The 16,591-nt window shown below is 41.1% G+C and overlaps 1 protein-coding gene across 1 annotated transcript in view; it reads right to left on the reverse strand.

Annotated features, from left to right (window-relative positions):
- The window catches only part of DCAF12 (DDB1 and CUL4 associated factor 12), a gene marked incomplete at its 5' end in the record, with an annotated part of 31,865 nt that extends 15,997 nt beyond the window's left edge, over positions 1 to 15,868 (reverse strand). Inside the window, 4 exons of the mRNA XM_033520464.1 lie at positions 1,169 to 1,362; positions 3,992 to 4,052; positions 5,299 to 5,505; positions 15,551 to 15,868. Coding sequence (XP_033376355.1) covers positions 1,169 to 1,362; positions 3,992 to 4,052; positions 5,299 to 5,505; positions 15,551 to 15,868 — 780 coding nt within the window. The remainder of the gene's footprint in view (positions 1 to 1,168; positions 1,363 to 3,991; positions 4,053 to 5,298; positions 5,506 to 15,550) is intronic.
- Between the last annotated feature and the right edge of the window lie 723 nt (positions 15,869 to 16,591).

The following is a 16,591-nucleotide window of genomic DNA, read 5'->3' on the forward strand; positions in this document are numbered from 1 at the left end:
CATTCATTTTTGTGCTGGGTAGTGCTGTGCCTGTGAAATAAACAGGTTTTTTCCACTTCTCTCAGAGAAATCTCTTCCTGAACCGGCTGGGGGGTGGGGGAAAAGGGCCACGTGGGTTTGCTTATAGATATCCTTAAAAACTCACATTCTATTCTAGGCAGGCTGCACAGCCTGGACTGAACCTATCCATAATGCTGTAAGACTCTATCAAGATAATTTTCATTTTATACTGATCTTCACAGAATACCATAAAGTACTTCAGGTGTCAAGCAGAATCAAAATTAACAAAAGAGTAAATAACAATAACTTTCAATACCATAAATGTCACTAGGCAATCAAATAATGAATTATGAGACAGTACAATCTAGAGTTGACAATTCTCTTCATCAGGTCCCACACTGATTCTAGCCCTGAAGCAAGTTTCAGGCACTACTCTACTGAAAAATTTACATGAAGTTTCCATCACAGAGGAGTAACTAACAGCTATTTTGAAAAATAAAGCCTACAGGAGCACTGTGCTTCCGACAGCACACCCACCACCCTTGCTTCAGATGTTTTCTGTTCTTTGAGGGCAGGGGGGAAGACAATGTGGTGAAGGATGAATTGCTACACCCACTAGTAATAACAGGAGATCAGGATAAGGGAGATTGACATTTGTCAAATGCCAACAAAATAACCCCAAAGCAAGTGCTCCTGCCTGCCCTGTGAGTCAGTCACCTCATTTGCTGAGCAATCCAGAAAGGACTCAGCACTGAAACAGGAACTGTTAAATGTTAGTTGGTCTTCACAGAGGGCAAAGGAAAGCAGAAAGTGTACTCAAGAATGGTATTCAAGCTGCAAAAGATGTTTTGGTGCTTTTTCTGCTTCTTGTAAATATTTCTTTACTCCCCTACTTAGGATGCAAATCTAAAATCAAACCCACAGGAAAACTGTGCCTTCTAAAATGTCTGGGGTTGGTTTTTCCCCCTTCCAGACTCCTCCATTCACTTGGGGCAGAAGGAGACCTAGCAAATTAAAACCAGCGCCTCACTAGACAAGGATGCAAAAGAATTAGAGAAAAAGGTATTACCTTGCTTCTCTGGTATATTCTGTTTAGATTACTTTTTAATTTTTCTAATACACAGGGGTAGTTTCAGAACTTTTCAATTGTCTTGCTTATCTTACTGACCTTGTTTTTATTGTTGAAAGCCAATGCTCGAACTTTGCAATTGTCAGGATTGGTGTTCTCCTTGGGGATATCCTTCAGAGCACTGTGTGTTATGTGGGCATAGACAGGAACTTGAGAGAGATTGTGCCTGGCATCGCTTTTGGATAACACATCCTCTGTGACTTCCCAGAGACCCATTGAACCATCCCGGGAACCTGATCAAATAGTCCATACATGAATAGTCCATTCCACATATACAGAACTCCTCTTTAAGAAAAAAGGATTAATCAATAGGGTCTGAAAAAACAGATAATCTTAGTTTAATCTAACAGAACACAATGTTAGTGCCCATATGTTATTATTAACAAAAGGATGATTTGTAAAGTTCAGAAAATTATGAACTCACTGTCAACTGTCCATATGGTTTTCAAGCAGTTAGAACACCTCATACGTTTTCAAACTGATTAAGATGCATCAAAACCCACAACTCTGTGCAACAATTATCATCATCTCATACGGAGAATGAACTCAGAAGCAACTGAACACTATAGGTTCACTATAGCCTGTCACTCTCAGCCTTACTAAAACAGTCAGTTAAACCAGTGGAAAAAAATCTCCATAAAAACCTCAGCTGGGTTTATGCCAATTTGGGTTTCCTTGATTTCTATTAGTGTGCTTATGGCTGATTACACAGTCGTTCATGAGCTGAGCAGAAACATCTATTTCAAGTCTCAATTGTACCACTTTGGATGAAATCTATCAGAAAAATTATTTTGCTAAAATCTATGCCACTTTTTCCTTAAAGAATGTAACTTAGGCTAAACAAACAAGAACTCATTTTATTTTTCTACTGAATTTGAATACATTAATCCAAAATACAAATCACTAATGCTAAGAACACTGGATGAAGAAATATGAATGCCTCTGGTTCATTGGACAACACAAGCTTAATCCAAGACCTTATATACATCCCTTCTGGTGTTCAGGAAACTCACTTCCATCTGAGTCAGCTCTGACAGATTTGACAGGTACCTCAATTTCTTCTCTACATAAAGTGAAAAATTCTGTCAAAAGAAATTAATAATGAAGATGCCAGAAAAAAAAAAACTATGTATCTATATGAGGCTATTAAATGTATCAGCTTTGCTATCTCATAGGGCAGAAGCTGCAAAGACAGCAAAGCAAAATATCTTGTTTCAAGAGGAGTGGTCCAGCACAGTAGAGGTGGCTTTTCCCCCCTCACAGATGGATTCAGGCATTTGCCGCTATCACCTACTAGAGAAAAATACAAAAAGGAGCATCCTAATGGCACTTGCATCCAGCAGCACAACATCCTGCCACTCCATTATATGCCATTGGCTTTAATTGCACCTAATCTTGTTTGTTACAGATGTTGAATACTCAGCAGTAAAATTTCTAAACATCTTGACATACTTTCGGAGGAAGCTGTCCCATTTAATAGCCTTGGCAGGGGAAAGAGTCCATGCATGCTGCTTAACTGGTTAGCCCTGAAGCCAAGCAGAGTATCATTTGCTACCCTAAGCTCATGCCATCCTGGGAATTATTCATCTCATCTGCAGCTTTTGCCATAAAAATACTTGCTATAACCTCAATGTCTGGAGTTCAAGTATTTCTACTTGTCACTTTCATACACAGATGCAACTAAATCTGTAAAATTAAAACCACATCAGAAGTTAGTTGTATTTTTTCTCTCTTAATTAGGGTCATCAATGAGTTCTAAAGAATTCAGTTTAGCAAGCAGTCTTGCTAATTGCTTTTGACAAGTTTTTGGTGTCTGAGGTGTAGAGGCTGAAACCTACATCCTGCTTTATAAGCACTACAGTAGAGAATATGGCAAAAAAGAGCACTTCTACTCACACATCCACTCAGATTTTTAGAAAATATTGAGTCAACACAGTACAATCTCACATGCTGTGCATTCTATCAGGCCCTTAACTTTCCTCTGGACATCTGTAATCATCTATGCTGTTCTCGTCAAGCTTACTAGCTTGAATGTGGGGAAGTTTTTTGTAGATATTTGGGGTAGAGACTTGCAAGGATCATATTTTCTATTAAATTCAAAAACGAAATTCCAGGATTATCTTTTTGGGTTTGGATAAAAAAATTCTACTAAACTAAACCAACAATTCAAATATGTGACTTTTATTTAAGACTATTATGATTTTCTGTCACCTGCAGTTTGACAACTCTGAGTACAGAAAAGTACACCCTGTCAGCATAGAAAGGCAGTAAAGTGCTACATTAATGCAACAGCAAATTACTATTTTTGCCTTTACCGAAGTAATTCTTTATGAAGTTAACAATGATTATCCAATTAGTTACCAAAAAGTCATTAACTGATTTCTCTGTAACAGCCTTCTGTATTAACTGCCATAGTGTAAGTGCATGTATACACACAACTGTACTGAGAGCTTGATGAAACAATCTGAGTTTTTATTAATTGCTCTCTCACATGACTTCAGAAAACCGATATTGATCTCAAGTATTCTGAAGTTATTAACCAATAGCCAATATCCCTCCTGAAATTACTCCTCTTATGTGGAATCCTTTCCTGTAACTTATTGTGTTCAAACATCCCCTTACTAGAAACACAGTAATATTCTAATACTAGAAAAATCAGATCAACAACAAAATAAAATGAAGCACTGTACTAAGTCCAAGAAGTGTTTAAATAGACTAGGTATCTCCAAGTGGTTTCAAATGCCCTGATAGAGGTGCTTTACCATTTACCAAATATTGAACATTGCTATAACATTCAGAGAGAAGGAAAGCTTAAAAAACAAAACAAACAAAAAAAATTCAAGAGGGAAAATACGACTTTACCAGAAACAGCCATAGTATCACTGATCCACGCAATTGAAAATATCCAGTCCTTGTGTCCATCCTGAAAGAAGAAAGACAGATTTTTCTGTGACATTATACACAACAGCAGTCTCAAAGCAGACAAGTATTCTTCATTTCAATTTTTAGTACAAGCTCAGAAAGACAGACCTACTTTATGAGCATACAGATAAGATTCCAGTATCAAGTTGGAACAGTTTAAGTACCTAACAGTAATTTTAACTTTTCTGGTTTTGAAGTGTGTAATTAATAAAGAGTAAACAGGTGTTGGAAAAACCGGACTCTGACCAAAGAAAAACTAATCTCAATTCTAAAATTTTCCAGAATTCTCATGTTTTCTATTCTGAAAGCAGCATTTTTCTGTAAAGTATCTACTTGTTAGGGTTCTTTTCTTCAAACACATAACCTACTATAAAAAGTAACCAAAATCTTATGTTTACAATACATGACCTACAGATTAATGTTTCAAGACTCTTTTCTTTAGCATGTGAGAAACCTATGGGGGGAACAAAATAGACCATAAGACTCTAGTTTTGCTCAAAAAGCTAAAAAAAATCACACAAATTAAGAGCAAGTCATGCAAATCTTTAGTCAAGTCTTGCTGCAGCTGGTTATCTGTCGCTGCAGAAACTCTGACCTGACCTCTGCTGCTACAATTAACATCTACATGAAGTCCTGAATAAAAAGGAGCTGAATGAAAAAGAGAAACAAGAGAGAAGTGCTCACAGAACAGCACTATATTCTCCAGCTTGTTTCTTTAAAGACTGTCTGTTTTAGAAAGGCCTCAGGATGTTTCAGAAATAAAACCAGTACCAGAGTGTATCAAACTGCCACAAACCACTGGGTTAGAGCTAATCTTCAAAGCCAAGTTCCACCTCTGGAATAATACACCCACAAACTGCACTGGGATTAGGGAAAAATTTTAACAACTTGCAACATCATTTTAATTTCTCAAAAGAGCTTTTTCACTACAAATAGTTTCAGGGGTCATTATCACAATTAGACCTTTTGTTACACTTTTGGCACTGAAAATATAAGCTAAAGTAGATGTGAATGAAGGTAAGGAAAAAATCTGACTCAAAGCCCTGAAAATCCACTCATGTTTGAGTACTCAATTACATTTAAGATACCACAACAGAAATGACAACTTGATCAGAAACGTTTTCAGGCTTTGAGAGCTGTACTTTCCTACAAGACTCCTAGAAATTAACCTTGAACTGATCAAACACACTTCAAAGTAGAAACCTTTTAAGTGATGGAATAAACTTTCCCCAGATATTCCCACTTACATCTCCCACACAGACAGGATCAAGTGTAGGCAGACGATAAATTGCAAGACTGTTGGGGTTGTCTCCACCTGTGGCCAGGAGGGTCCTTGAGGGGTTGATCTCAATAGCATGAATACCACATCCCTGCTGGTTCACCATGCCGGGTTCACGATCCTTCAGGATAGGAATCTTGGTAATTTGGCCAGTCTGGACATCTACTACAAATAACTGGGGAAAAAAAAATAAAACCCAGACAAATAAGTCATCATCAAACAGATAAGAGAAACAAGATGGTCAAATATCCTCCCTATTTTTAACTGACATTCTTTTTGAGCTGAAAGGATTGCTGAAAAATGCATAAATTCCTTCTTAAAAGAGGTTAAATAACAATTACAGGTTTATTTCAATCATCCCATTTCATATTCACAGTAAGGGAAGGGAGAGAAATCTGTCAAGGGAAGTTTCCCAATCAAAAAAAAAAAAAAAAAAAAAAGACTTTGAATGTAAAACTCTTTTCCCTGTTCAGTATGACAAAACAATATTGTTTTTCACTGTCTACCTCCCACAGTGAGAAAAAACCTCAAAACAGCCATTAAACCCCATGGATTCTCCTGCCTCACAGACAATATACTTAATATAAAGTTTTGCCTTTGGCAGACTGACAGTTTATGCAACTAGAATTCATTTCCTTGTGATAAACAGAGAATAGTAACTAAATACAATACTGTCAGTGCAAACATCTGAAGGGAAGATATTTAGCTATATACCTCATCTCACAAAAAGACAAGAAATTAGAGCAATATGTCACTAACACCTTGTCAGAAAACTCTTTCATAAAGCCTTACAACTCTTCAAACAGGCATTATGCCCAGTGTCATGTCCATGCAGACATATACAACCATGAGGTTACAGTTTAAACCAGAACAAAGGTTTACATTGCCTGCCAAAGTGCACTTTCATTTGGGAGGCTCATGGGCTGGGTCGTTTCACAGATGGTGCTCAGACAGCAGCTGTACTGACAATCAAATACATCTAACAGAGGAGACAAAGCCCTGTGAGAGAACATGAGTGAGCCAAGGAAACAGAGGATCTGAAGCTGACTTGGCACTGAGGAAAGTGATCCAGAATTCATAGCCCAGGATTATAATTAAATTCTACATCATTTTTAGTCTGTTCCTTCTATAATCAAGAATGTTGTCTCAAAACCTCCGGAAGTGAACCAAAGATGATCACAGTAACAACAAAACCCCTCCATTCATTTTAATACACACCTCAAAGAAATTGTTCTGAAATCCTTTGTCAGACATTTCTAAAAGATCAGAAGAGAAATCTAGGGATTCTTAGAGAGAAGTTATACATACAAGCTGCTTTTGGTGAACTCTAACAGAGTGTAGATCTGTTCTTTAATAAAAGCCTAGGAAAAATAACATTAAGATAATTTAGCAGCCTATCTATTACTTGATATACTGAACTGGCAGAATATTAACGTCCTATCAAAACCTGATAAAGGTTGATAGTATGTTACACACATTCCACAAAGCAAGCTGAAATCCACTCATCGCTATTGGTGTGTTGTGTCTAGAATCATGCATACCTTCACCTTGCAACTGATTGTAGGCAGCAGTCTTGCACAAACAGATGACTCCTACAGAGACTGCATTTTCATGTTTACTTTTTTATTTTGCATGTGGTGTATGGCAACAGCTGAGGTGTAGCTGAGTAGGAGGGAGGCACTCTTCACTTTTCCCAAGCCTTACAAAGCCTTCACTGTGGAGACAGCTGGTAAAAACACAATGCACGTAGCAGTCCCTCTGCCCTAACCACTTGAAAATTAACACCAGCACTGAAGGATTTGGATCAACAATTACCTCTCCTCTCATCCTCCCTTGTCCTTCCCATGTGAGTGCACATCCCCCTTCACCTCTAGTATTTCTTTCCTGCAGAAATTCCCAATTCCCTCCCCTATCCTCCTTCAACTACTGAAAAAACCCAAAACCCTGAACAAAATTAACCATTTAGTAGCTAGGATTAAAGCTTGCAGGTCCCTAATGTTAGTGACACCAGGAGTACAAATTAGGAAAACACATCCACATCTAAGGATGTTCATGGGCTCAGAAGAATTGTGCTTTAGCAGATTCACACCTGGAAGTGCAGGTCAACTGGTATAAGGACTAAAATTAAAACCCCTTTGCATTCTCTAGTCTGACACCCTCATCATACACCTCTGTTGATTAATAAAAACTTACAGTAATGAAAAATACTTTTAGCTAAATTCTAAACTAATCAGACTAAAAAGATAAAGAACTTAAACTGTGCACACATAAGGGATTGGTATGTTGTTTTGGCTGTGAAGGTCGGAGCAGTAACTTCTCCACTTGCTTGGTCAGGAACTTGTCTACTGAGTAGTCTAAAAACAACCATCACATCCCTTGAATAAAACAAGCAAACACTGCCTGCACACAGAGATTCTTACATCACCTGGGGCATCACAGGAAGCAAAAGCTCACACCTGAAAGCTGCACCTCTGTCTGCCCAGAAGTCATCCCTATAAATCCAGCACACTGAAACCAAGATAAACCACAGTCGATAAGACACTTTTAAAGCCGAAAAGGGAGAAACATCAAGAAACAAGAGAAGCACCCAGCTAAGAGTGCAGAAAATTTCAGTACCAATTCAGGAGTTTTAAAGATACCAAAGTAAATAAAATGTAGAATATTTTCAACTGTTGAAATAAGTACATCTGCAAAAAACTTCAAAGCAGCATAGGCATTAAGAGTCTTGACAAAGTCCTGATAACTGAACCATACAGTAATTTTCTCTGTTATCTCAAACAAAAATAAGAACTTTTTCACAGCTACTCATTATATAAAAACTAAAACCCAGCCCACAATGTTTTCGCTGGACAAAAGCCTCCGAACAGTGAACCAGCCTCCAAACACTTAACTGTGTGTATTTGTCTTTTGATTTTAAGCTTTGCACAAAATTGTGTTCTTCATTCTGGTAAAACATATGCTTGTCAATCTTTAGTATGCCAAACAACTTAACATCCAGGATTTACCAAATCTGGATTGCTTTGGCCATCTGCCAGAAGTGCAAGGGCCATTCTTCATCTGTGAGAAACACAGCAGACTAAGCTACCATGGTCTCTGCCAGACAACTGTGTTCTATACAAGGAAACAGGCTAGATGACATTGAAAAGAGAAATCTATATTCCTTCTTTTTTTTTAAAGCAGTTGAGATGTACAGCTTGCAGCAGTGATACCACTCAAGGATCAAGGCAGACAAGCACTATTAAGTATTAGAGTTGACACAGACATGAAACTTCATGACCTTTGCACATTTGCAGGGATTGATAGCTGTACACTTATTTTTCTTTCAGTCACCCCAGGACAGCCTGCAGAAGTGGTGAGAAGTCATTCTGGCAAATGGCTTCCCTCCAATTACTATATGGCTGTCCTCATGGCTGTCCAACCTGCTTATGATCAAGGTAATGAAGAAACTACCTCGCTTCACTGATGAGGGAAGTTCATTAATCAGCTTGCCAAAAGTAGACTGTGGCAGGGAACAGAGTATCCAAGGATGACAGTATGAACTGCAAAACACATTATACTCTCATATGCAATACTGAGAGCAGAATGATTAGCTAGGTTTTTTCATTTTTTTAACTGCCTTTCAGGACACAATAATTTGGGGGAGAAAAACACCCCAAAAGCTAACAATCCAATGGAGATAAATTCCCTTCCTATGAATCTTCAACTGAAAGCATTCACTTTAAACAGCATGATTAAAAAAGAGGTATTTGAAATGCCATTTCAAGGCAGCACAGACTCTTCTGTCCTCAGCTGCTGCCCATGCACAAAAAACCAGCAGTCCTACCCCTGTCTTTATTACGTAAGCAGGATGGATGGAGATCTAAAAGGCACAAATAACATGCATGAAATAGACTGCTCATTCTTCATGCAAGAGCTCACAACATGCTCTGTGCACCACCTCTTCATACTGTGCTCTCAGAAATCACAGGCACGTTCTTGTGATTCATAGCCAACTTTTGAAAGAAACCGAACGTAAGTACCTTGCCCTGCTAAAAATAGACACTAAGAGAGAACCAGTCACATTCAAGTTTCACAACTGGCTTAAAGTCTTTTAGATCTTTTGAGAATCTACATGCCTCCTCCTCCTCCTCACCATCCACCTAAACAATCTCATCACCTTTGTGAAAGTAATATAGTGCTCAAGTAGGGCAGGGTCAACTGGATCTCCCTTGGTGAAACTAACCCTACAAGGAAACCTGTCTGCACACAAAGCAGCAAGCTGATCCAGCTGACTCCCTATCCACATGCGTATCAGTGCTAGCCAAAACAAGCAGATGGGGACACCCACTTCTGCAAGGAGCATAACTCCAGACTAGCTGAGGCTGGCCACAAAAAGATCTCACCTGCAAACAAATTGGAAAATTATTACTTGTTCTCCTTCAAATATGATTTTTGCTAACAAAACAGCAAAAGAAAACAATGCTTATTGTGCTACTACATCAATACTACTGCTGGTCACACCTGACTAGCAGTGATTGATTTTTTCAAGTTCTCAGCCTCGACTTTTATTCAGATCATAAATATCTTTCTTTTCAGTTTGTAAAAAACTTGGTATCAGGTTTTTTGTTCTGTAGCAATACAAATTTACTAATATATGCGAAGCCCCAAAGACACAAGGACACGTTAAACTATCAAACTGGCATCACACGTCTGCTTTCTGCTGAAGATCAAAATAAAGAAGCATAGAATGGTTTGGGTTGCAAGGAACGCTTAAAAGTTACCTTGTCCAAGTGCCCAGCAGTGAGCAGGGACATGAACTAGACCAGACTGCTCAGAGCTCTCTCCAACCTGTCTTTGCATGTTTCCACAGATTGAGCACTCAGCAGCTGTGTGGGCAACCCATGCCAGTGTGTCACTAGCCTGATGGTAAAGCGTAAGAATCTTCCTTGCATCTCGGGTGACTCTGCCCTCATTAAATTGAAAACCAGTACCTCTTTTCCAGTCACTACAAGCCCTGTTCATCTGTCCCTATCTTTTTTTTCAAGTGCCCTTTTAGGTACTGGAAGGACATGATAAGGCCTCCTCAGAGCCTTCTCTCCTCCAGGCTGAACAACCAAAACCCTCTCAGCCTTTCCTTGTCAGAGATGTGCTCTAGCCCTCCCGCCATCTTGGTGGCCTCCTCTGTGCTGGCTCCAGCAGGTCCCTGTCCCTCCTGTGCAGGGACCCCAGCTCTGGATGCTCCAGCTGGGTCTCAGCAGAGCAGAGCAGAGGGGCAGAATCCCCTCCCTCCCCTGCTGCCCACGGGGCTCTGGATGCAGCCCAGGACACGTTTGGCTCTCTGGGCTGTGAGTGCCATGGCTGGGGCATGTCCAGCCTCTCACCCACAGCACCCCCAGGTCCTTCTGGGCAGGGCTGCTCTGGGTCTGTTCATGCCCAGCCTGTGCTGATACCGGGGGCTGCTCTCACCCAGGTGCAGCACCAGCACTTGGCCTTGAACTTTATGATGTTCCCATGGACCCACACCTTGAGCTTGTCCAGTCCCTCTGGATAGCATCCCATCCCTCAGGTGTGTCAAAGCACCAATCAGCTTGGTGTTATCATCAAACTTGCTGGAAGTGCACTTGATCCCCATGCCATTGATCTTGATCCCTACGCCATTAATGATCGTATCAAAGAACACTGGTCCCAGTATGGATCCGTGAAGGACTCCACTTATCACTGATGTCCACTGGGACTCTGAGACATTGACCAGTACTCTGTGATTATCCAGCCAATGCCTCACCACCCAACAGCTCATCCATCAAATCCATCTCCCTCTAATTTAGACAGAAGGATGTTGTGGGGGACCGTGTCAAAGGCTGTACAAAAGTCCAGATAAATCAGATTTGTGATCCTTTCCTTGTCTACTCCTGCAGACGCTGCATCACAGAAAGTCTCTGGCCTGTCAGGCAGGACTTACCCTTGGTGAAGCCATGCTGGTTGCCTCAATTCACCTCCCTGTTGTCCACGTGCCTTAGCAGAGTTTCTAGGAGGAAACCAGATCCCATGATCTTCCCAGGCAAAGAGGGGATGCTGACAGTCAGTAGTTCCTGGAGTCCTTCTTTCTACTGTTTCTCAAGATAGGTACAATGGCTTCCCTTTTCCAGTCACCTGGGACTTCATCTGACTGCCATGACTTTTCCAGCATCGCAGGGAATGGCAACTACATCAGCCACACTAACATGCACTAATCTTAGCACAAAACTTACTCACAGGTTATGCAGTAGAGTCAACTCAAGTGCACAATGGCCTTACACATCCTTATTGAACGGGCCAAAAGCAAAACAATCCACAATATAAAGAAACCACCTGAGAAGTGAGGAGAGGTAAAAGCAGCAAGCAAGTTGGTTGACTGGAATTCACATTTCCAGAGACAAGACCATGAAATCAGACACTCCACCTTTCTGTGAAACTCTGAAACACAACCAGCTAATGGACACAGACTTTGTTGTTACTGCATTTGTGCAGTGTCAAAATCACATTTATCATATTTTATTTGCATTTTACCCTCTGTGTTTAATTTCAGGGGGCTAGGAGACAGCTAATACATGCTGACAGATGGCAAAGAATGGAGAAGTGACAGACATCTGCTAAAGGGCATCCCTACTCTCACCATACCTGGCACAGACACTACCAGGCAGACATGAGTATCACATGCAGTTGACAGAAAAGCAAATACTCTTGAGACAAGAATCCAATACCTGACTATTTGGTCACAAGCTACTGAAAGACATGTGACTGGAAATATCAGCTACAGGCATCAGAGGTTTATTTATGCCAAGTTTTGGTCACTGCTCGCTGGACTTTGAGTAGAGCTACAAACTAGAGGAGACTTCTCATTCCCAACAAGTGATCAGAAATGTGCTGTCATCTTGACGCTTCCTCACATATGCAAAGCCAGAAGATACATTAACGCGCAAAGCAAGGGGAAATAACTTTCCCCATAGACAGTTTACATTCACAGACAGAGGAGGAACTTCCATTGTATCCTCACCACAATCCCAGGAGTACAAGACAGGGTTGTTAATTGTATGAGATGCACAGAACAAATATAGGATCTCTTTGAACAAGTTTAAAGTCTCTAATAGGAAATGAGAGCTGGTGATTTACAGCAGGTCAGCCAAGGCAACACAGCAATCTGCTGAAGAGAGAAAAGGTTTCAGCCAGCATTCAGAAACCAACCTATGGATGCCTTGGAAAAACTGCCTGAGAAATCAGGAGAGAGCATTCAGAAAGGAAGTTTTTAAACACAAATGCATCTATTTGGCCTGCCTGGGGAAAAAAAAAAAAAAAAAACTGAACTAGATTCCAAGCAAATGTATTCTCAAGCAACTGGAAAAGAATTAGCTTCTTTTATTTAGGTAATTATTTATAGCTCTTATATTTTTTCATCTTTGACTTTGCAATTAGTGAAAGGATTATATCCTGAACACGTACATGTAGCTAACAGAGCAAAGGAAGCTGAAAAATTATGGAAACCTCTTTTTAGATGTTATTTTAGTCTTCATAATTTCCTGAAACAGTAATGAGGAAGAAAAACCCCAAAACACAGGAATCTTGTATTCTATGTTTTTGTTTGCCGTAGGCCTGTCTCCTACCTAAGTCTCATGAGTTTCTCAATGAAGCCTGAAGCGAAGACTGCAGATTACAGATCTCCTTCTGTGACAGACTGTTTCTTCTACATATTCTCACAGCATCAGTCTTTGGTAATTTTGATACCTATCAGAACATACCCTAAATATCTGCACCCCTTAGAAGTTCCCTGCTCATTCATTTTAATTGGAAAAACATTAAGGAGACCATTGCATGCACGGTCTAGGAAATTCTTACAAACAGGAATCCTGGCTCTGCAAAGCTCGGGTGAAAGGTCTGCGTGATTTCCCTTGAAATTTTATGTGCCTGTATGCTTGTAATATTTCCCATAATTCTAAATCTACCAGAAAAAGCATGCACCTCTGCAGAACACAAATATCTGAAATATTTGATTTACAGCTGCTCAACTATGAGCACCATGATCCACTGGAGAAGAATAAAGTTATTTCACACCCTGGAATAGTTTTAAGGATAAAAAGTTACTCCACATAATTAAACTAATCATAATATTCATCAAAAAAGAGTAATGACAGAGAGCTCCATATTTTCTTCAGTATTTTTATAGTAACTAGTACTGCCAAGTGACTAAACCCAAACCTCCTCCTCTATGACAAGAGCATATTTTTGTTTTGTCATTAAGAACAGTGAATCCTCCTGGCACTGCACAGTGATGGGCAATTTATAAATTAAATGCTAAAAGCACTCAGTGCCACAGTCAAGCCCTGATTAAAATAACTGCTATAGTTTGTATTTTTCTCTTGCATTAACTTTAATTAAGTGCAACTCCAATGCAGCAAACCTTGCTGAAGTCAACCAAGGTGTTTTCGATTTAGTCCCAGTTTGAATACCACAACTTCAGCATATGAGAATAAGCAAAGGCATTTTTCTTTAATAGGTCACACAGTCAGGAGATGAGAAAGAAAAATCTCATAATTAGAGTGTAGAGTTTAACACTTTACTTGTTCAAATGTGAGCACAAAGCAAACAACATACAGTTATTACAGCACTCATATATGATCTTTCACAATGCTGCAGGGACTTTTTCTGCAATCACTCTATTTTGCTTAATAACAGAGAAGGTCCGTCTCTAAGTCTGGCTGTGGACAAGTACCCTTGGCTGCAGCATGTGCAAAGGGAACAACAATACTGCTGAATCCCTCTTCAGCTCCATGATTGTTTGGTCCCAAACAATTTTCTGCAAGGTTGCGTTAACAACCCACTTGTCCATTTATCTTCACAGCAGATGCACCAGAGCTACAAAAGTTATAGAACACAGCAAAATTATTGCAACTCTATAAAACATACAGTCATCTTGCTAGAGTAAGCAAGATTTTTGGGAGCTTGTATTTCAGCAGGAGTTTGCCTCCTGTAAGCAGCTCTACAACCACAACCAGTGCTGGCTGCTGACTGGCTGAGGAGATGAACATATGTGGAGAAAGTAGGCAGAGAGATTCTATTTTGAGCTTATTGCTGTTAAAAGATTGCTTTGTTTATACAGTTAGGCTCCGCATCCTAAGAGCTACTGCATAAAAGCCTCCCCCTGTGCAACTGTGAATAATAACAAACCATCTCAGAATGTTTAATCATCCAAAATGGAAAAAAAACCAGCCCACTGTCCCTTGCTGGTCAGACCACTGAGCGTGGCTTTGGCACAGCCCAGAAAGATCTTGAGGTAAAGAAGCAACTGATACACTCTGAGATTTAAGAGCTGCTTCACCTATGCATTCATTCCTTGTAACCCTTGATTCCCTTCTGTGGCACTGCAGTGTAGGATTTTGTACTAATTCAATCACAACTCCATGCATGAAACTGCTATCTCAGCCAATGAACTTGGGCTAATAACTGGCGGAGAGAATATTACCTAAGAAATATGATCTCCTCCATTTACTAGTCCCACAGGACACCATTTTAATATTCCCATGAGATGTTTGAAAGCATCACTTCAAGAATCTGAGGAGTTTTTAGTTTTTGTAGAAGCATGTAAAAATATATAAACCAGAGAAGCTATTCAAGCACTGGAGACAGTTTTAGAGTGAAGAATTATAAAGTCAACAAGCAAAGGATAACACTGAAAATCTGGAATTTTTTTTTTTTAAAGTTCAGAACATTTCTGGCTGTTCTGACAAATATCTGGAGTTTAACCACAGTATTTGAACAACTTTGAAAAGCCATCAGCATAGAACCATATGTAAAACCAAACTGTGTAAGACTGAACACAACAGAAAAAAGGAACCTTAGCAGCAAATTTGGCCAAGCACTGACAGCCACCATTAGAGACGCAAATATCTGCCCATTAGCTTCTCATCTGCAGGACAAAAGGAAAGATCCAATCCCACCGTTGCTCCTCATCCCACAGCCAGGTGTAAATCACTCTGTACAGATCACACAAGTGCTTTACTGGGAATTACAGTGCAACATTTTCAGATGAGGAAAGATCGTCCTTAAGCAGCACTGCTTTCGTTCAGTTAATTGGGCGAGATTTTGACTCCACTCCTAATTTCTAATGTTTTCCCTGGCCATCCACACACTTTGATTATGATAAGCAACTTTTGAGGGTAGAGGTGGAATAATTAAGAGAGGAAAGGGAAAGAGCAAAAGGTGGCACTCACCGTGTTGCATTTTGTCCCGCACACCACTTGTCGGTGATTGAGCCACTGGGAGGCAAACACTTTATTGAGTGTTCCGAGGTGAAATTCCCTCTCCTTCAGGAGGCTGGGGAGCTGCTGGGCTGCGTATCCATGCAACAAGCGGTGGTAGCTGGACTCATTCTGCATCCGGACCTCTCTCCCTTTCACGTAGTACACCAGAGACCTTTTCACCGGCGGGAGCCTTTTCCTTTTGTGAACCGAGTGATCCCACCCGTACTGTGGATAATAAATTTGGATAGTGGATAAACCAACTAAAACAAACTTTAAGACACCACCCTTTCAAATTCAGCGATAATCCCAGCAAAACCCTGAACCCTTCCAAACCACCCATGGAACACCGCGCACGGAAATTAACTCGGGAATGCTGATAGAGCCTTTAGCAGCGTGACATTAAACGTAAGTATCTGCTAAAGAAGTAACAGGGCGATGATATAACGACAGTCCGTGGCGGTTCGGCACCGTTGGTACGCGAAATGCCCACGGGAAGGAGCGGAGCGCTTGGAACCGGAGAGGGGAAGCGCCGATAGCACTCGCCCTCAGCTTGGCAGGCGTAGGGGTGACACCCAGGTGGGTCCCCGATACCGACCGCGGCGCTCGGCCTCCTCCGACCGGGCCAGAGCCATCCAGCCATCATCGCTACGCGGCAGCGACCGGCGAACGGCCGAACCCAACGGGGCGCCGCGAGCCCCGGGGCGCGTGGAAAAAGGGGGGGGACTGACCCTGGGACCAGGGGCTCCTCCTCCCCGGTGACCCTGGTACTTGGGGGCTGCCCCTCTCTGGGTGACACCAGGACCGAGGCTGTCCCTCTCCAGGTGACCTCCTCATGCCTGGCTACCACCGGCTACCACCGGGACTGGCTGCCACTCCCCAGGATCCCCGACCCCCCCAGGACACCTTCCTTCCGCAACCCCCGGACAGGGTCACCCCCTTCCTCCCGGGGACCGGCACGTCCGCCCCGCCCCGGGAACCAGCGCTTCTCCCCCTTCCCACCACAGGGTACAA

This window comes from Parus major, chromosome Z (genome assembly GCF_001522545.3).
Source record: "Parus major isolate Abel chromosome Z, Parus_major1.1, whole genome shotgun sequence".
Classification (NCBI taxonomy): domain Eukaryota; kingdom Metazoa; phylum Chordata; class Aves; order Passeriformes; family Paridae; genus Parus; species Parus major.